The following is a 21,005-nucleotide window of genomic DNA, read 5'->3' as shown; positions in this document are numbered from 1 at the left end:
TAAATCACTCTGTAGACTTTGGAAATCCTCTTCATTATCCACTATCTTGGTATCATCTGCATACTTACTAATCCAATTTACCACACCTTCATCCAGAACATTTGGTTCTATTAAAATCTATGGAATCAAATATCGATGGTGCTACAATAGATGGGCTGAATCTTCCACAACCTCTTCACCCTGCCCAAAAATATTCTCCTTCATGACGCTGCCTATAAGGTTATAATCCCATCATATAGTTGCGTCTACATCTCCCATCATCTTGTTCACTCTGTCAATAACTCCAGCATCCTTCATGAGTTTATAACCCAACATCCTTTTCATGCAATCTTAAATCCCTAAATACAATCCCCGTGTCCAGGCAATACTCACATCATCTCTCCAGGAGTACACTGAACTACATTCAGTGGACAGGCTTGTCGTATAGCTTTGAATTCCAAACCAGGAATTGTTAAGGTCTGTTGGAGGACTATGGCCAGCAGACGATTCTGATGCAATGGATTCACTACTGAAGAGAAAAGTAAAAGGGCTGTAGAGCAGGGGGGTGGATCTCAGAATACAAGTACATAGTCCCCTGAAAGTGGCATCACAATTAGATTGAGTGAAGAAGGTAGCTTTTCGTATGCTGGCCTTCATCAGTCAGGGAATTGAGTATGGAAGTTGGAACATTACACTACTGTTGTACAAGAGGCGCATTTGGAATATTTACGTAAATTCTGTTCTGGTCACCCTGCTGCGGGAAAGATGCCATTAAGCTGGAAAGTGTGCAAAGAAATTTAATGAGGATGCGGCCAGGATTCAAGAGCCTGAGCTATAGAGCGTGTTTGAACAAGCTAGGACTTTATTCTTTGGGGTGCAGGAGGGTGAGGGATAATGTTACAGAGGTGTATAAAATCATGAGGGGTATAGATTGGTGAATGAATAGACTTTTTTGCAGGGCGAGGGAATCACAAATGGGAAGGCATGGATCTAAGATGAGAGTAGAGAAATGTAATATGAACCTGAGGGGTACGTTTTCCCACACAGAATGTGGTGGGTATATGCAACAAGCTGGCAAAGGACGCAGTTAAGGCAAGCACCATATCAACATGTAAAATACATTAGACAGGTACATGGATAGGATGGATATGGGCCAAATGCAGGCAAATGGGACCAGCTTAGATGGGGCATCTTAATAGGCATGAACGAGTTGCCAGATGGGCTGATTGACACAAAAACTAACAAATTCATAATACATTTCCTAATGAACCCAAAATAACTCAACTAGGTCAACAAAAAATGTAATTACAATTAAAGAAACGGAGCAAACTGTAATGTCCCAGAGTTTGAAAATTGGGAAAAGTTGCAATTAAATGTACTGACAATCTTTTTATTTACACCTTCAAAACAGGTACAATGATAGCATGTGCCCAGTTAGGACAACCGTGCAGAGTATTCAATAATCACACCTGGCTTCACTTCAGGACTAAACTAATCCTATCCTGTGTACATTAATCATTCATTACTGTGCAGTTTCTCTCTAATTATCACTTGAATAATGCATGAAAACATTTTACCTGTTGTAACTATGAATTGCTCCTTGGACATGTTTTGTGAAATTAGTTGGAAGAGAATCACTTGTTTTCTCAGGAAGATAGTCACTGTTTCCTTTTGACAAACCTTTCCTGTTGGTAATGAAGAGGTTCATAATTAAATAGCATTAACTCCTTGGTAAAATGGTTTAAAAACTAGTCCCAACATCATATTTGAGCAGAGCCCTGTGCGAGTTCAGAGCTTTGTTTAGACATTCAGCAGGTAGAGGGTAATGACACAGTGTGATGTGCTGGTGGTCAGGTCTTGCACATCAGGCTGTACTAATGGAGAAAGGAAAACTAAACCAATATCACAGATGGATCTCTTGCAGGATGAATGGCCAGTTAGAAACATAGAAATATAGAAAATAGGTGCAGGAGAAGGCCATTTGGCCCTCCGACCCAGCACCGCCATTCAATATGATCATGGCTGATCATCCAACTCAGTATCCCATACCCCCTGATACCTGCCTTCTCTCCATACCCCCTGATACCTTTACCAGAGAATTTCCACAGATTCACCAAAATGAAAAAATGTAAAAAATGATTTTCTCATCGCGGTCCTAAAAGACTTATCCTCAAACTGTGACCCCTTGTTCTAGACTTCCCCAACAGTTCAATTCAATTCAACTTTAATGTCATCGCACAAATACAAGTATGAGTACAACGAAATGCAGTTTTGCGTCAGTCCGTAGTAGTTGTGTATAAAGAAATTTAAAAATAAATAAATAAATAAATAGATAAATAAATAGAAAGAGAGAAGGTACAGAATAATCAAAAAATACAGAATAATTAAACAATGGGGACGGAGGGACCGGAGAAATCTATCGGCGGGACTCCGAGTTCAGCAACGTGATTGTATTATTGTAGAAGCTGTTCCTCATCCTACTAGTACGTGACCCGAGGCTCCTGTACCGCCTCCCTGATGGGAGGAGGGCAAACAGTCCATGGTTGGGGTGTGAGGGGTCTTTGATGATCTTCCCAGCCCGTCTCAGACACAGTTTTTGTTGGAGGGCATCCATGGCGGGGAGCGGGGCACCGATGATGTGTTGCGCTGTTTTCACCACCCGTTGTAGTGCCTTCCTGTCCGCAGCAGTGCAGCTGCTGTACCATACCGTGAAGCAGGTGGTCAGGATACTCTCTATGGTACAGCGGTAAAAGTTGGTCAGGATCCGGGTGGACAGGTGGGCTTTCTTGAGCCTCCTCAGGAAGTAAAGGCGCTGCTGTGCCTTTTTGATCAGCTTGGAGGTATTGAGGGACCAGGACAAATCCTCCGAGATATGTACTCCGAGGAATTTATAGCTGGAGACGCGCTCCACCTCAGTCCCGTTTATATGGATGGGGGTATGACTGCCTCCTCTGGTCTGCCTGAAGTCAACAATAATCTCCTTCGTCTTCTTGGAGTTGAGGACGAGGTTATTGTTGGCACACCAGGCTGTCAGGTGCTGGATCTCCTCCCTGTAGGCTGACTCATCATTGTCGCTGATCAGTCCTACTACCGAGGTATCGTCAGCAAACTTAATAATGGCGTTGGATCCGTACTTTGGGATGCAGTCGTGGGTGAAGAGGGAGTAGAGGAGAGGGCTGAGCACACAGCCCTGTGGCACTCCGGTGTTCAGTGTTATAGTGGAGGAGGTGAGATTATTGACCCTAACAGACTGTGGTCTGTTAGTGAGGAAGTCCAGTGTCCAGTTGCAGAGGGAGGTGGAGATGCCAAGTCCGCTGAGTTTGGTGATCAAGCTGGCGGGGATGACGGTGTTAAAGGCAGAGCTGAAATCAATGAACAGCAGCCTGATGTAGGAGTTGTTGTAGTCCAGGTGGGTCAGGGCAGAGTGTAGGGCCGCCGATATGGCGTCCTCTGTAGACCTGTTGGCCCGGTAGGCAAACTGATGGGGGTCCAGTGTGGGGGGGAGGCAGGCTTTGAGGTGAGCCAAGATCAGCCGCTCAAAGCACTTAGCAATGACAGGGGTGAGTGCCACTGGGCGGAAATCGTTGAGACTCCCTGTAGCTGACTGTTCTTATACAGGTGGAGAAAGCAAGTCACCTGAAGCTGAAGGATTCAGTGTCATGTCTGGAAGGCTGCAGCATGCTTAGACGGAAGATGAGTTGTTGCTCCTCAAGCCTGAATTTTAGCCTTATAACAGTGCAGCAAGGCACTCATGGGTCTCGGATTGAGAATTAAAGTGGCATGTACCAGCACAGTTTCTGACTCGCAATAACAAAGGTTTTTCTCTCCAGAATGATTTTCAAAACAAAAAAATGCGGCACAGCGGCGCAGCAGTAGATTTGCTGCCTTACAGCACCAGAGGCCTGGGAGCGATCCTGAATATGGGCGCTGTCTGTACAAAGCTTGCACGTTCTCCCTATGACTGCGTGGATTTTCACCGGGTGCTCCGGTTTCCTCCCATACTTCAAAGACGTGCAGGTTTGTAGGTTAATTGGCTTCAGTAAAAACTGGATATTGCCCCAAGTGTGTAGGATAGTGTTCAAGAATGGGGTGATCACTGGTTGGCATGGACATAATAGCTTCAAGTTTATTTTTGTTACTGCAAGTTAAAAATACTTAAGGCTGTATGTTGCGCTGTTTAATTGAGTATTATTGTACAAGTGTCAATAGAAGCAATTGCTTGTCAGTTTTAATGGCCACCTGTGGTGATAATGACAAACTGTTTTTGTAAGCCATAATAGTATCTAATTACTGCGAGGAGGTTGGATTAAAAAAAATCCCCCCTGGAGTTTTGTTTTGCTAGATATCTTTTTTCAGCTTGTTAATTTCCAAAATAAATGTTGTGGTTCAGCTATATCTAACTATATATCTATCCAGATTCATAGAGTCATAGAGTGATACAGTGTGGAAACAGGCCCTTCCGCCCAACTTGCCCACACTGGCCAACATGTCCCAGCTACACTAATCCCACCTCCCTGCATTTGGTCCATATCCCTCCAAACCTGTCCTATCCATGTACCTGTCTAACTGCTTCTTAAACATTGAGATGGTCCCAGCCTCAATTACCTTCTATGGTAGCTTGTTCAATACACCCACCACCCTTTGTGTGCAAAAAGGAAGCCCTCAGATTCCTATTAAATCTTTTCCCCAATACATTAAACCTAGGTCCTCTGGTCCTCGATTCATCTACTCTGGGTAAGAGACTCTGTGCATCCACCCGATCTATTCCTCTCATGATTTTATTCATCCTCCTGCACTCCAGAGAATAATAATAATAATAATAATAATAATAATAATAATAATAATAATAATAATAATAATAATGCATTTTATTTGCTGGCGCCTTTCTGGACACCCAAGGACACCTTACAGCACATAAAATCACAATACATTTATCAATATTAAAATCTTCTGGCCACCTTTCAAAGTCTCAAGGACACCTTACAAAAATTAACAGAAGAGAAAAAAAACATATAGTCGGCGAAAAAATAAATAATAAGGACATCATCAATACACAAATTAAAGATAGAAATCGCTCCAAAGACACAAAATCAAAAAATCAAAAGTCACAATGAATAGAGTCCCAGCCTATTCAACCTCTCCCTATAGCTCAGACCATCTAGTCCTGGCAACATCCTTGTAAATCTTCTCTGTACCCTTTCCAGCTTGACAACCTCTTTCCTATAACATGGTGCTCAAAAATGAACACCATACTCTAAATGTGGTCTCACCAACTTATTATACAACTGCAACATGACCTCCCAACTTATATTAGATCCACAAGATGCAGCCCAGCTTTAAAAGACTTACGTACAGTGAATACCTAATGTAATACTAGCTTCACACTGTAATCATCAAAATTTCATTTACCAATGTCGAGTATTTCATGAAGCTATCTTTATTAATAAAATTAATTCAACTAAAACTGTGATTACATTAACGATGCAATTATAGATGCAAGTTGTCCCAAAATGTCACCCATTCCTTCTCTCCAGAGATGCTGCCTGTCTCGCTGAGTTACTCCAGCTTTTTGTGTCTATCTCCCAACTTCTATACTCAATACTGATGGCCAATGTACCAAAAGCCTTTTTGACCACATATACCTGCTACTGGACCTTCCATGAACCATGCACCTGTACCCCTTGATCCCTCTGCTCTAGAACACTCCCCAGAGCCCATCATTCACTGTGTAGGTCCTGCCCATGTTAGACTTGTCCAAAATGCAACATCTCACATTTCTCTGCATTAGAAACATAGAAACATAGAAAATAGGTGCAGGAGAAGGCCATTCGGCCCTTTGAGCCAGCACTGCCATTCATTGTGATCATGGCTGATTGTCCCCAATCAATAATCCGTGCCTGCCTTCTCCCCATATCCCTTGATTCCACTAGCCCCTAGAGCTCTATCTAACTCTCTCTTAAATCCATCCAGTGATTTGGCTTCCACTGCCCTCTGTGGCAGGGAATTCCACAAATTCACAACTCTCTCGGTGAAAACGTTTTTTCTCACCTCAGTCTTAAATGGCTTCCCCTTTATACTAAGACTGTGGCCCCTGGTTCTGGACTCGCCCAACATTGGGAACATTTTTCCTGCATCTAGCTTGTCCAATCCTTTTATAATTTTATATGTTTCTATAAGATTCCCCCTCATCCTTTTAAACTCCAGTGAATACAATCCTAGTCTTTTCAATCTTTCCTCTTATTCCTCATCCCAGGGATCAATCTCGTGAACCTACGCTGCACTGTCTGAATCACAAGGATGTCCTTCCTCAAATTAGGAGACCAAAACTGTACACAATACTCCAGATGTGGTCTCACCAGAACCCTATACAACTGCAGAAGAACCTCTTTACTCCAATACTGAAATCCTCTTGTTATAAAGGCCAACATTCCATTAGCTTTATTCACTGCCTGCTGTACCTACACGCCAACTTTCAGTGACTGGTGTACAAGGACACCCAGGTCTCACTGTACCTTTCCCTTACCTAACCTAACCCCATTGAGATAATAATCTGCCCCCTTGTTGTTGCCGCCAAAGTGGATAACCTCACATTTATCTGTATTATACTGCATCTGCCACGCATCTGCCCACTCTCTCAACCTGTCCAGGTCACCCTGCAATCTCCTAACATCTTCTTCACAGTTCACACTGCCACACAGCTTTGTGTCATCCGCAAACTTGCTAGTGTTGCTCCTAATTCCATCTTCCAAATCATTAATATATATGGTAAACTCCACTCGCCACTGCCTGCCATTCTGAAAAGGACCTGTTCACTCCTACTCTTTGCTTCCATTATTAAATTCCATTGACCATTCCTCAGCCCACCTGGACAATTAATTGATCAAGACCCTGCTGCAATTGTTCACAACCATCTCCACTATCTGCATTTTGGTTTCAAACTTATTTTATCTGAACGGGTCAGACAACATCTCTGTAGAAAAGGAATAGGTGACGTTTCGAGTCGAGACCCATCTTCAGACTGAGGATCGGGGGAAAGGAAAATGAGAGAAATAGACAGCGATGTAGATAGATATAGAACAAATGAATGATTGACGTGCAAAAAAGTGACGATGATAAAAGGAATCAGGCCATTGTGAGCTGTTTGTTAGGTGAAAACGAGTACAATGAGACTCAACAAGATAACTTTGATCTTCTGATTAAACCAGCATCTACAGTTCCTTCCTACTAATTTATCTGAAGGCAGTCTTTCACTGATGGAAAAAATTACCGTAGGTTGCAGAGTTCTACTGAGTGTTCCAGTTGGTGATTGTTCTTGGTGCTCTTCAAATTGAGCTCGTTATTTTTAGTGAAGTTATTAGGGGACAATGTTAAAAAGTGTCACTCATATTAAAATTCTCCAAATACTCTGACTTCAGCAAAATAATGAGCGGGGGGTGGGGGAGGGGAGGAATGGGGAAGAAGGGCAAGGTTAATTTAAATGCTTTTAATATGTCTTAAATGCAAAATTGACTTTTTGTGTTTTTTAAATAATTACACAATGCATCCATAATTGCATCGTTAACACGATCATATTTTTAATTGAATTCATTTAATTAATTAAGATTCATGAAATATTTGACATTGGTTAGAATGAAACTTTGATGATTGCAGTGTGAAGCTAGTATTACATTAGGTATTCACTGTGCGTTAGCCTTTTAAAGCTGGGCTGTATCTTGTGGATCTAATATAACAGCTCTCTATTTACCATAACACTAACCAATAGAATTTTAAGATCATGCTTCCTGAAATGATATGAATTGTTTAATCCTTAATCCTATCATTTCCTGAAATTCAAATAAATTCCCCCACTGATTTCCAGAGAATTATTACTTTTGTACATTAACCAAGATCAAATGGCAGTCACATTTTTCTTGTGTACTTCAAAGCGCTTCAAAGTACATTATCACATAGGGATTATAGCTTCCACAGGCCAGAAGAAGCTACTTAACCCATTGGGGTTTTCCAGCATCTTCTGACTTTATTCAAGATGATTACAAGTTTGGATTTCAGTTTGTGTAGAATTATAAAACCCGTCCAGTGATAGCCCTTTAGCAGTTTACAAATAAAAAGGTCACATGAGGTTTTCACTCATCATCATACAAACAAAATAAATAATAGCAACATGGCCATATTTGGCCTTTCAAACTGCTACATCATTCGACAAGTTCATGGCTGACCTTCAATCTCAATGTCATTTTCTCGTGCTATCCCATATCCATTGATTTCATTAACAATCGTAAATTTTGTATTTCGAATGAATTCAACAGCTGACTTCATAGACTTCTACGATAGAGAATTTCATAGAATTTTCACCTTCTGGGTGATTTCCAATCCAAGTCCTAAACAGACTGCACCTTATTCTAAGATTGTGACCCCTGATTCTCAACACATCATTGTGGGCCAAAGTGGTTCCTATGCTGTACATCAGCCTGAGGAAGTGTGCTTAATCTATCCAGCCTGCTGAGCACTGCAAGAATTGTTTAATTTTGAGTGTGTCGCCTTTCATTTTTTCTCAGCTCAAAGGAACACAGACTTACACTATTCAATCTTTCCTCATATGGCAAACCCACCACCCTTCAATTAAATGAAACTTCACTGCATTCTCTCTACTGGTATATCCTTTTTAATGTAAGGAGATCAAAACTGTACTTAATACTCCAGGTGTAGTCTCACCAAGGCCCCGTATAATTACATAGAACCATAGAAAATAGGTGTAGGAGGAGGCTATTCGGCCCTTCTAGCCAGCACCGCCATTCATTGTGATCATGGCTGATCGTCCCCTGTCAATAACCCGTGCCTGCCTTCTCCCCATATCCCTTGACTCCACTAGCCCCTAGAGCTCTATCTAACTCTCTCTTAAATCCATCCAGTGATTTGGCCTCCACTGCCCTCTGTGGCAGGGAATTCCATAAATTCACAGCTCTCTGGGCGAAAAAGTTTTTTCTCACCTCAGTCTTAAATGACCTCCCCTTTATTCTAAGACTGTGGCCCCTGGTTCTTGCCTTGCCCAACATTGGGAACATTTTTCCTGCATCTAGCTTGTCCACTCCTTTTATAATTTTATATGTTTCTATAAGATCCCCCATTATCCTTCTAAACTCCAGTGAATACAAGCCTAGTCTTTTCAATCTTTCCTCATATGACAGTCCCGCCATCCCAGGGATCAATCTCGTGAACCTACGCTGCACTGCCTCAATCACAAGGATGTCCTTCCTCAAATTAGGAGACCAAAACTGTACACAATACTCCAGATGTGGCCCCACCAGAGCCCTATACAACTGCAGAAGAACCTCTTTACTCATATACTGAAATCCTCTTGTTATGAAGGCCAACATTCCATTAGCTTTCTTCACTGCCTGCTGTACCTGTAAACCAAATTTCAGTGACGGGTGTACAAGGACGCCCAGGTCTCACTGTACCTCCCCTTTACCTAACCTAACCCCATTGAGATAATAATCTGCCCCCTTGTTTTTGCCACCAAAGTGGATAACCTCACATTTATCTATATTATACTGCATCTGCCACGCATCTGCCCACTCGCTCAACCTGTCCAGGTCACCCTGCAATCTCCTAACATCTTCTTCACAGTTCACACTGCCACCCAGATTTGTATCATCCACAAACTTGATAGTGTTGCTCCTAATTCCCTCTTCCAAATCATTAATATATATGGTAAACAGTTGCGGCCCCAACACCGAGCCTTGCGGCACTCCACTCGCCACTGCCTGCCATTCTGAAAAGGACCCGTTCACTCCTACTCTTTGCAAATTGCAATAAGACACATCTTAATGTTCCACTGCTAAATCTCTTCAAGATATACATATTTTGATGTAGTCCACTTCCTCCATTTGACAGGAATTCTGCGAGACCCTCTCTCACTGCTCCCCCTGTGTAATCCCTGCAACTCTCCTGCTCTTCAACCATGTTCTGACCCAGAATCACTTGCCAGGCTTTGTCCCAGTCTCAGCTCTCTTCCAGATTTCACCCCCTACCCCCAACTGCAATCAGATAAAGAATGGTCCCAACCTAAAATCTCTACTGTCCATGTTCACCAGAGATGCTGCCTGACCGGCCAAGTTGCTCCAGCTCTTTGCCACCAGTCTCTCTTTGTAAACTAGCATTTGCAGCTCCTTGTGTCTGCATCATTACCCCATTTATTCAAATCCGTTCTTAATAAAGGCCAATATATCATTTGTCCTCCAAACTGCATATCTAAGTCCCTTTGAATATCATCGATCTCTTTTTTTTTTTTTTATGGATTATCTGGTCCAAGAGAAAACTGGTTTTATATGCATATACCATAATGCTCAAACATGCATATTTCAAAATTAAAAAAATAATGTTTTTATTGTTGCAAATGGTTTATCTATTTCACTTTCTACGCTATCAGGTGCAGGTCCACCAACGATTTTCCAGAGACTGGGGGTCCTTACCTGCTTTAATTTGGACAAAATTCTGAGTGCACACTTGAAATCCCCCTGGAAGTTCCCCTGAAAATGTGGTGCCAAGGTTGGGTGAGCTGGCGATCTCTAACTCATCGGGACTTCCTCGCTGATCGGTGGGTCGAATTTGCCCCCTACTGCCGAGGCTTTGGAACTCCGGCCTGGCCAGAGCCGGCACATCTGTTCCCATCGCCAACCTCCGAGTCAGACTTTGCGGGCCGGTATCTTGGCTCCCCCGGTGGCCCTTTTCCGGTTCTGTTGGACTCCTCTCAGAAACCAAGGGCACCAGAAAATCGGTGGTGGACCTTTATATGTGTTCTAACCATTATTCAGCTGCTCTTATAATGTAACTATAGATAGGTGTTTTTGCTTCCTGATTTACTTCCATGGTTGTTCACAATTCAGGGTTTGCAGCTATTGGCAGCAGCAAGAAGCATTATAGTGGATGTTATTGCCAGAGTGATTGCTGGATCTTCATGTGGAACTCTCTCTGAGGTTGACAACAGCGCCATTATTTCACTCCTCACCAAAAATTCTGATCTTTTTTAAACTTACCTCCAGCTGATATTAATATTAATATTAATATTCCAGATCCATGGGTAGTTTCTTCCCAGCTGCTATCTGGCAACTGAACCATCCTACCAACAACTAGAGAGCAGCCTTGAGCGACCTCTACCTCATTGGAGACCCGCAGACTAACTTTGATCAGACCTTACTGGACTTTATCTTGCACTAAATATTATTCACATTATTTCCCTTTATCATGTGTCTGTACACCATGGATGACTCGATTGTAATCATGTATTGTCTTTCCGCTGATGGGTTAGCACCCAACAAAAGCTTTTCAATGTACCTCAGTACAGATAACAAAAAACTAAATTAAAGTAACAATCTTTCTCCAAAACTGCCCAAAATAACCTATTCATGAGCAAGAAATTTAAAGACTTATTTTACTTGCTGAGTTGGCAAAATCCACCACCTCCGCATGGTACAGGTGCACAACCTTTTATCCGAAGTTCCAAATAACGAAAACCTCCGAATAGCGACATTTTTTCGGTCCTTGAAGAAAGGTCCTTGAAAACATTCACCGAGGGCGGCCCGCAGAGGTGACAGCGGAACCTCCGGTCGGTCCTCGAAGAAAGGGGAACTAAATCCCCATTCATAAAAGAGAAGGCGAGGGTATATTGCGCGGGAGGGTTAATAATTGACAATATGCTGCTACCTGCCCGCTGAGTTAAAATGTTCCCACAGTAGACACGATACACACTGTATCGTGAGTCTTGCATGAGAACTTTTAAACTCAGCGGGCAGGCAGCAACAAATTGTCACTCCCTTAAGTTTCACCCCACCTACACCCCTCTGCTTCCCGTCCATGTGTGTGACCCCTTCCCTCCCCTCTCCAGCTCCCCGCCCATTGCACGGGGGCTTTGCACTGTCTTCACGTCGGAGCTAGTGCCAGTCACCGGAGACGTCAGGACCAACGGGACACCAGCCCCCAGGCCCACTGCAAGCACGGAGATCCCAGAGACCCACAGCCAGCAGCAGCCCAGCCCCGTTCCAATTCCGGAGGAACACGCTCCCCGTAGGGACCGAAGCTGATGGTGTGCAAGGTGCGTCTTGGTCTTGGGGTTGCGGATGAGGGGGCGCAGCTCGGGCTGTGACGTCTCCGGCCACCCCCTGTACAGGAGCTGAGACTGGGAACTGTGGAGTTGTTTGCAGTTGCAGAGGGAGGGGGCAAGGGCGGTACAGTTCCCAGTCTCAGCTCCAGTCCAGAGGGGTGACCGGAGATGTCAGGACCAACGGGACACCGACTGTAAGCACGGAGATCCCAGAGACTCACAGCCAGCAGCAACTCTAGCCCAGCCCCGCTCCAACTCCAGAGGAACCCGGGTTGCGGATGAGGGGGCGCAGCTCGGGCTGTGGGCGAACTGCCACTTGTCGCTGTAGCGGCCCATCGGAGAGTGGGTTCCTGTTGGTCCTGACGTCTCCGGCCACCCCCCTGGACAGGAGCTGAGAGACGTCAGGACCACCAGAAGCCGCTCCCCGATGCGCTGCTACAGCGACAAGTGGCAGTTCGCCCACAGCCCGAGCTGCGCCCCCTCATCGGGACACCGACCCCCAGGCCCACTGCAAGCACGGAGATCCCAGAGACTCACAGCCAGCAACAACTCTAGCCCAGCCCCGCTCCAACTCCAGAGGAACCCGGGTTGCGGATGAGGGGGCGCAGCTCGGACTGTGGGCGAACTGCCACTTGTCGCCATAGCGGCCCATCGGGCAGCGGATTCCTCTGGAGTTGGAGGGACAGGGAAACACAGCGGCTTTTGAGAATGGTGGGCAATCACTTCCAAAGTTCTGCCCACACAGTCAGTACACCTCTCCTACACTTGTCTCCCGCACTAAGATCATCTCGCAGAGAATGATCCCAGCCTAACCCTCCCTATTCTCTCCTATTCTGCAAGAAAAAACGACATTGAAGACTCAAACTCGCGAAACTCGCGAAATCGAGTAACTGCCGGGATCGAGGCGCAAACTCGCGACCTTGCGGATATGAGCCGAGCACTCTACCACTGAGCCAGCCGTTAAAATCTACGCTAAAAATCTTCCATTCCGAAAATTCTGAATTACGAAAAGTGTCTGGTCCCAAGGCTTTCGGATAAAAGGTTGTGCACCTGTATCTCCCTAATTGATGCCTGCTATTGCAGGCTTTGTAGTTGTGAGCTGAAGCTACTGAGACCATAGCTCATAGCTACCAAGATCATAGCTCGTGGAATTATTGGAATTAAAGCCATGACAAGGTCATTGAATTAATGATTAATATTAATAGGTCATAGTAAGTAAATGCCAACTTATTTCTAAGTGCACTTAAGAAAAAAAGTTGCAAAGATGCCACCTCAGTGTATTAACTGCTGTGAATTAACTCCATTGAAATGAACACAAAGGGTTAACATATCCACAATTGTGAAGGTAGATACAATATAGAAACATAGAAACATAGAATATAGGCTATTAAACCTGGCTCGGACAAAACTCTGATTATTAATAACCACTTTCTGTTATTTGCACTTTACCAGTTTATTTATTCATGTGTGTATATATTTATATCATGGTATATGGACACATTTATCTGTTTTGTAGTAAATGCCTACTATTTTCTGTGTGCTTAAGCAAAGCAAGAATTTCATTGTCCTCTACAGGGACACATGACAATAAACTCACTTGAACTTGAAATAGGTGCAGGAGGAGGCCATTCAGCCCTTCAAGGCAGGCACGGGTTATTGATAGGTCATTCATGATCACAATGAAAGGCGGTGCTGGCTCGAAGGGCCGAATGGCCTCCTCCTGCACCTATGTTCTATGTTCCTATGTTTCTATGTTATCTGCTCTTTCTCTGCAGCTGTAACACTATATTCTGCACACTGCTTTGTTCTCTTTTCCACTGCTTGGTGCACTCATGTAAGGTACGGTCTATTTGGAGAGCACACAAAACAACGTTTTTCACGGTTAGACACAAAATGCTGGAGTAACTTAGCAGGACAGGCAGCATCTCTGGAGAGAGGGAATGGGTGACGTTTCGGGTCGAGACTGAAGAAGGGTCTCAACCCAAAATGTCACCCATTCCTTCGCTCCAGAGATGCTGCCTGTTCCGTTTGGTTACTCCAGCATTTTGTGTCTATCTTCGATTTAAACCAGCATCTGCAGTTCCTTCCTACATAGTTTTTCACTTCATCTCAGTACAAATGACAATAATAAACCAATACCAGATGCATTCATATTTTGCACACAAGAATTTAGTTTAGTTTAGAGGCACAGCACAGGAACAGGCCCCTTGGCCCACCGAGTCCATGCCGACCAGCTAGTCCCGTACTCTAGCACTAACCTACACACACTAGGGACAATTCATAATCTTTACCAAAGCCAATTAACCTACAAACCTTATACGTCTTTAGCTTGTGGGAGGAAACCGGAGCACCTGGAGAAATGTCACGGGGAGCATACAAATTTCGTACAGACCACACCTGTAGTCAGGATTGAACCCAGGACTCTGGTGCTGTAAGGCAGCAACTCTACCGCTGCACCACTGTGCTGCCCATAAACCACCGCCGTTTCTACTTTGGTTGGGAGTACGTCAACCCCACCAGAACACCCCAACCCCCAAATGTCTCCCTCCGATCTTCAGCTGCAATCCATACTTTTGCCTCCGAGATGTCCTATCAAATACTGGGAAGCAGGTCGGTCATTTGCACCCGATTCACCTTTCCTTGCATAAAGTGATTCAAAAGCACTCCGCTGGATATTCCACGATGAAATCAAGACCTCATGCCAGGGTGGGACATTCCACAACTAAGCTAAATTTCTCACGCAGCTCCTGAAATACGCTCAGTCACTGTGTACGGGTGTTATAGGCTGAGGAATTAGGCACTTTTTAAAAGCCTAAGATAGCCTAAAACCCGCAAGCCCAGATAAACTGATTTGTGAAATTTCAGCACACATTTCTCTATGTGAAGCATTTTCCGGTCTGAACTTTCTATTTGAGGTATCGTGTTCTTTGAGAAATTATTAATGCACATGTACATTTTTCCTCAGTGCTCTTTTTAAAATTAGTCAATCAACTAGTCAACCAGCAAAAGGCTCAATAAACCAACAATGGTTAGATACATTTTTTCCCCACCCAATTTGAATGAGTGCCAGATTTGTCATGAAATAATTACAGAAGTTTACCAGAGGCTGTATGCATAATCTTTGACTGAACAGGGATGTAATCATATAAATCCTAACGTCATGCTTGGGAATTTGCAGATAATTCATTTTGTCTTTTGCAAACATTAGAGAACCATTATTTAAGAAAAATCACCCAAATTTGATGAGAGCAGCAAATACAACATGATTAAAATGGTTCAGTGAATCTATAATGAATTGACACTTTGCATACCTGCTTTATAAGATACAGGATCTTTATACGAATATCCAGTAAAAGTTTTACAATGTGATTATAAGCTTGAACTTACCCTATTACCATAAGACTGAGGTTTTTGTTCAGCTCACTTTCTTTACAGCTGCACTTATACAGTAGTTGGACATTACTGGAATGGCACATCAAACCAGGAGGATACACATCGCTGGAACCAGGCATCAGTGAAGCGCTAAATCTTTAATTTTTCAGATCAAAGAAAGAGGACGCATTTTCCAATGCAGCTCACGCGGCACAAATGGCAAGCAAGGAGGCAAATATTGCTGCAACGTGTGATCAGAAGCAGCATTTATCAGCCTGGCCGTCTGCAGGTTTACACACAGAATGCAAAGTGTAGATGAAGCATTCCAAAGGATTCACAGTTTGCAAACATCAAATGCTCAGGCCATCGACATCAGTTCTTCATAATGATCAGAGCATTGCTCTTCATCACCCACTCTCCATACACTGTGCAATAGTCAAATTCCTGAGCACATGGACACTGATGCCAGAGATGAAAGACTTGTCATATCAAAAGAGTTTTTTGTGCGCGCGCATGTGTGTGTTGGCTAGTATTTATTCTATTGGTTCTGCATGAAGCAGAATGTTCTGCAGTAACAGCCTCACTATGACTCACAGCAACATCAATATAGGATGGTTATTTATTTTCTCCGAGTGTTCCCCCCCACCCTCCTCCCCCCTCCAAAGCCTCGGGCAAACTGCAAACCGCACTAACAGCTGCTGAGAACTGCATGGAATTGTTCATCCATTAAGCTGTTAACACAGGGTCACAAAGCACTGACAGCATTGAAGCAAGGTGCTGGTAGCTTTTGTTAGAAAATAAGCAATGGTCTTTAAAAGCACAATTCAAACTAATTGTTTTACACCAGCACAACTGAGGGCAATGAGTGCCAAGGATAATACCCTCCTGCACCACAATGAAGGTGGAAGCTGCATTCACAACTGTATTCTTATGATGAATACACAATTTTACTCATGCTTTAATAGGGTCTGACTGAGAGAAAAAAATACAAAAAGTATTTCCAAAATTACAGATTTAGGTTTAGGTGTACCGAGGGACAGTAAAAAGCTGTTCTTTCAGTGCTATCCAATCAAATCAGATAACACGATACATAGATGCAATCAAGATATACATAATGATAAAAGGTAGAATGAAGAATGGTTGGAGAATCAGGCTTGACCCAAGCTCATGGAAGGACCATTCAGAAGCCTGATAACAGAGGGGAAGATCCTTTCCACGAGTCTGATGGATCACATTTTCAAACTTCTGTATTTACTGCCGATGGGAGCGGGGAGAAGGCGGAATGACTAGGGTGGGAAAGACCTTTGGTTTTGATGGGTGCTTTCACAAGGCAGTGCAAAGTGTAAATAGAATCAATGCTGGGGAGTCCGGTTTAACCATATAACAATTTACAGCACGGAAACAGGCCATCTCGGCCCTACAAGTCTGTGCCGAACACTTATTTTCCCCTAGTCCCATCTACCTGCACTCAGACCATAACCCTCCATTCCCCTTTCCCATCCATATACCTATCCAATTTATTTTTAAATGATAAAATTGAACCTGCCTCCACCACTTCCACTGGAAACTCATTCCACACAGCTACCACTCTCTGAGCAAAGACGTTCCCCTTCATGTTACCCCTAAACTTCTGTCCCTTAATTCTGAAGTCATGTCCTCTTGTTTGAATCTTCCCTACTCTCAATGGGGAAAGCTTATCCACGTCAACTCTGTCTATCCCTCTCATCATTTTAAAGGTTTGTGTGACGGATGAGGCTACATCCACTACTCTCCCGAATTTCTTGCAATCTTCGACAAATCCCAAATCAAGCAATGATGCATCCCGACAGTATGCTTTCTGTAGTGAACCTGTGGAAGTTTGTAAGAGGTGTTGTAGATGAATTAGATTTGCTCAGCCTCCTCAATATGGACTGCCGCTTCAATATGATTGTTGGTAATATTTACGCCTAGGAACTTGAAGCTCTCAACCATTTCCTGACTTAGGCCATACACCACCTTGTTTCCTGAAATCGATAAATGGTTGCTTTGTCTTGCTTACATTGAGGGAATCTTTTTTTGTTCTGTCACCATCTAATTAAACTCCCCATCTCCTTCCTATACTCAGTCGTGTTATTGTTTGTCATTCGGCCCACTGCAGTGGTGTCGTCTGCAAACTTGTAAATGGAGTTACAATAGTATTTGGCCACACAGTCATGAGTGTATAGGGAGTATAATAGGTGGCTGGATGGGACTATGCTGTCAAAGGCAGACCTATAGTCAATAAATACAAGGCTGAAATAGGTGTTGCTCAGGTGTTCCAGAGATGTGTTTTTTTCTGAGTTCAGTTCAATTTTGCTTATTATCACGTGTAGTACCAAGTAGTGAAAAGCTTTTATTGCGTGTTAACCAGCTAGCGGAAAGACAATAATTGATTACAATCGAACCATTCGCGGTGTACAGATACATGATAAGAAAATAATGTTTATTGCAAGATAAAACCAGTAGAGTTCAATCAAAGATAGACCGACTCCTCGATGATGTAGGTAGTAGTTCAGGACCACTCTCTGCTTGTGGTAGAATGGTTCAGTTACCTGAATACAGCAGAGAGGAAACTGTCCAGTGTTTAGGGTCAAGGAGATAACATTTGCTGTAGAACTGCTGCGACAGTAGGCAAACTGCAGTGCATTGAGGCTGTCCAAGAGGCTGGAGTTAATGTGAGCCATCAGCAAACTCCCAAAGCACTTCATGACGCAACCTTGCTTTTCTTCAACATGATGATGATCATGGTCTTCTTAAAGCAGATGGAGTAGTGAGAGATTAAAGATGTCTGTGAATACCTCTGCCAGCTGCTGGGGACTCTATCCAGGCCAGCAAAATAATGCCTGTGATGCCAAAGGCAGCGCGGGTGAAACATCCAACTCCACAAAAATAATGTTGCAGGAAGGAACTGCAGATGCTGCCTTAAACTGAAGCTAGACACAAAATGCTGAAGTAACTCAGCGGGGCAGGCAGCATCTCTGGATAGAAGGGATGGGTGGCGTTTTGGGTCAAGACCTTTCTTCAGACTGAAAAGATTCAGTATAAAGAAGGGTCTTGACCTGAAATATCACCCATTCCTTCTATCCAGAGATGCTGCCAGTCCCGCTGAGTAACTCCCAAAGTTTGTGTCTATCTTCCACAATAATAATGAGCTGCTGCCAGCGTGGCTCCCGCTGCTCTCCATTGCCACATTGTTTTGCATTGAATTCCAACCAGTCAATCTAGTCAACCCAGACCCACATCAGGTATATCTGAACAAAGAGCCAGCAAACTGGTGAAACCAAGGCACAGGTCCACGTTCGACCAAAAGCAGCATGCTGTAGAAAGAAGAAATTCAGCAACCAATGGATCAGGCCAAATCTTTGCATACCTGCTACATTTAGGGATGAATGATAGCAGACAATTAAGCAGCATAAGGAAACTCCATGGATATCCCCATCTTCAAATGGTAATGGAGCTCAAGCACGTTGGTATGAATCACTTGACTGACACTGTTACAAACAGCAAGAAGTGCCAAGTGGTGATAGGAATGAGTGACATTTCGGAGCGAGACTTTTCTTCAGATTAATCTTCACCTGCCCCACTGAGTTACTCCAGCAATTTGTGCCCATCTTTGGTTTAAACCAGCAACTGCAGTTCCTTCCTAAACATTTAAGTGCCAAGTGGTGATGTGTCTCAGACTCCTCCTAGCTTCTCCCCTTTAAAAATTCCATTAGTCTTCTGCTAATTCTCTACAGTAAGAAACAGTTCAACAGCAACATCCCAGCTATGAACACCTGTATTCCAGAATTAGATGCATGCAAAGCTGTTCTAGCACTCAAATTTGAGCAAAATTGTCCGTAGACCTCTGAGACAGGATTGTGTCGAGACACAGATCTGGGGAAGGGTATAAAGCAATTTCTGCAGCATTGCAGGTCCCGAAGAGCACAGTGGCCTCTGTCATTCTTAAATCGAAGATCTTTGGAACCACCAGGACGCTTCAAAGTGCTGGCTGCCCGGCCAAACTGAACAATCGGGGAAGAAGGGCCTTGGTCAGGGAGGTGACCAAGAACCCAATAGTCACTCTGACAGAGCTCCAGAGTTCTTCTGTGGAGATAGAAGAACCTTCCAGAAGGTCAACTATATCTGCAGAACTCCACCAATCAGGCCTTTATGGTAGAGTGGCCAGACGGAAGCCACTCCTCAGTAAAAGGCACATGACAGCCCGCTTGGAGTTTGCCAAAAGGCATCTAAAGGACTCTCAGACCATGAGAAACAAGATTTGCTGGTCTGATGAAACTAAGATTGAACTCTTTGGCCTGAATGCCAAGAGTCACATCTGGATGAAATCAGGCACCGTTCATCACCTGGCCAATACCATACCTACGGTGAAGCATGGTGGTGGCAGCATCATGCTGTGAGGATGTTTTTCAGCAGCAGGAACTGGGAGGATCGAGGGAAAGATGAACAGAGCAAAGTACAGAGAGATCCTTGATGAAAACCTGCTCCAGAGCATTCTGTCCAACAGGACAACGACCCTAAACACACGGCCAAAACGACACAGGAGTGGCAAGTCTGTGAATATCCGTGAGTGGCCCAGCCAGAGTCCGGACTTGAACCCGATCAAACATCTCTGGATGGACCTGAAAATAGCTGTGCATCGACGCTCCCCATCCAACCTGACAGAGATTGAGAGGATCTGCAGAGAAGAATGGGAGAAATTACCCAAATACAGTTGTGCCAAGCTTGTAGCATCAAACCCAAGAAGACTTGAGGCTGTAATCGCTGCCAAAGGTGCCTCAACAATGTACTGAGTAAAGGGTCTGAATAATTATGTACATGTGATATTTCAGTTATTTCTTTTTAATTACTTTGCAAATATTTCTAAACACCTGTTTTCACTTTTTTATAATGGGGTATTGTGTGTAGATTGATGATAAAAATAATGAATTGAATCCATTTTAGAATAAGGCTGTAACGTAACAAAATGTGGAAAAAGTGAAGGGGTCTGAATACTTTCTGAATGCACTGCACACCATTTAATTATTTGTTATCTCATTGCCTCTATCATTTCAAGTGAGCCAGTGCACAATCTGAGGCTCTGATATTATGTTTCAATGCAGTACTACAGTAACATTAGAATTATAAAGTTCTATCAGTGGAATACACATCGCCACCAAAATGTTAATTACTTCAGCTTTTCATGTGGAACATGCATCTTCAATTCATTATTCTTTTTCTGCAGACAAGATCAGCTTTTATTACTTTTTTCCCTGCCATATTAAAATTCCATCTGAAAGCTGTTTTAGTTTTTACTTAAATTTTAAGTAAGGATTGCACAGTGGTGCAGCTGCCCTTAAAGCATCAGTAATCCGGGTTCAATCCCAACATCGGGTGATGCTTAGGTGGAGATTGCACATTCTCGGTCTGGTTTCCTCCCATATTCAAAGATGTGCAGGTTTGTGGTCTCTGTAAATTGTGTCTGGGGCAGGGATGCAAAAATGGATTATAGAACTGGAGTAAAAAGGTGATTGATGGCTGGAGTGGACCCGATGGA

At 43.5% G+C, this 21,005-nt stretch overlaps 1 protein-coding gene across 4 annotated transcripts in view; it reads right to left on the bottom strand.

Moving 5' to 3' along the window:
• LOC129696995 (protein FAM149A-like) overlaps positions 1 to 21,005 on the bottom strand; it is a 93,685-nt gene that overhangs the window by 57,107 nt on the left and 15,573 nt on the right. Inside the window, exons 1-3 of one of the 4 annotated variants that reach the window (XM_055635185.1) lie at positions 15,467 to 15,925; positions 1,557 to 1,664; positions 373 to 508 (exon numbers count right to left, since the gene is read on the bottom strand). In XM_055635185.1, coding sequence (XP_055491160.1) covers positions 373 to 508; positions 1,557 to 1,664; positions 15,467 to 15,591 — 369 coding nt within the window. In that variant the 5' untranslated portion in view covers positions 15,592 to 15,925. Of the gene's footprint in view, positions 1 to 372; positions 509 to 1,556; positions 1,665 to 15,466; positions 15,926 to 21,005 lie in introns of those variants that run through there. The other 3 variants (XM_055635193.1, XM_055635168.1, XM_055635176.1) reach the window with 3 other exon arrangements.

This window comes from Leucoraja erinacea, chromosome 1 (genome assembly GCF_028641065.1).
Source record: "Leucoraja erinacea ecotype New England chromosome 1, Leri_hhj_1, whole genome shotgun sequence".
NCBI lineage: Eukaryota > Metazoa > Chordata > Chondrichthyes > Rajiformes > Rajidae > Leucoraja > Leucoraja erinaceus.
Note: the sequence above shows the minus strand (reverse complement) of the source record. Positions and strands in the feature narration are given on the sequence as shown.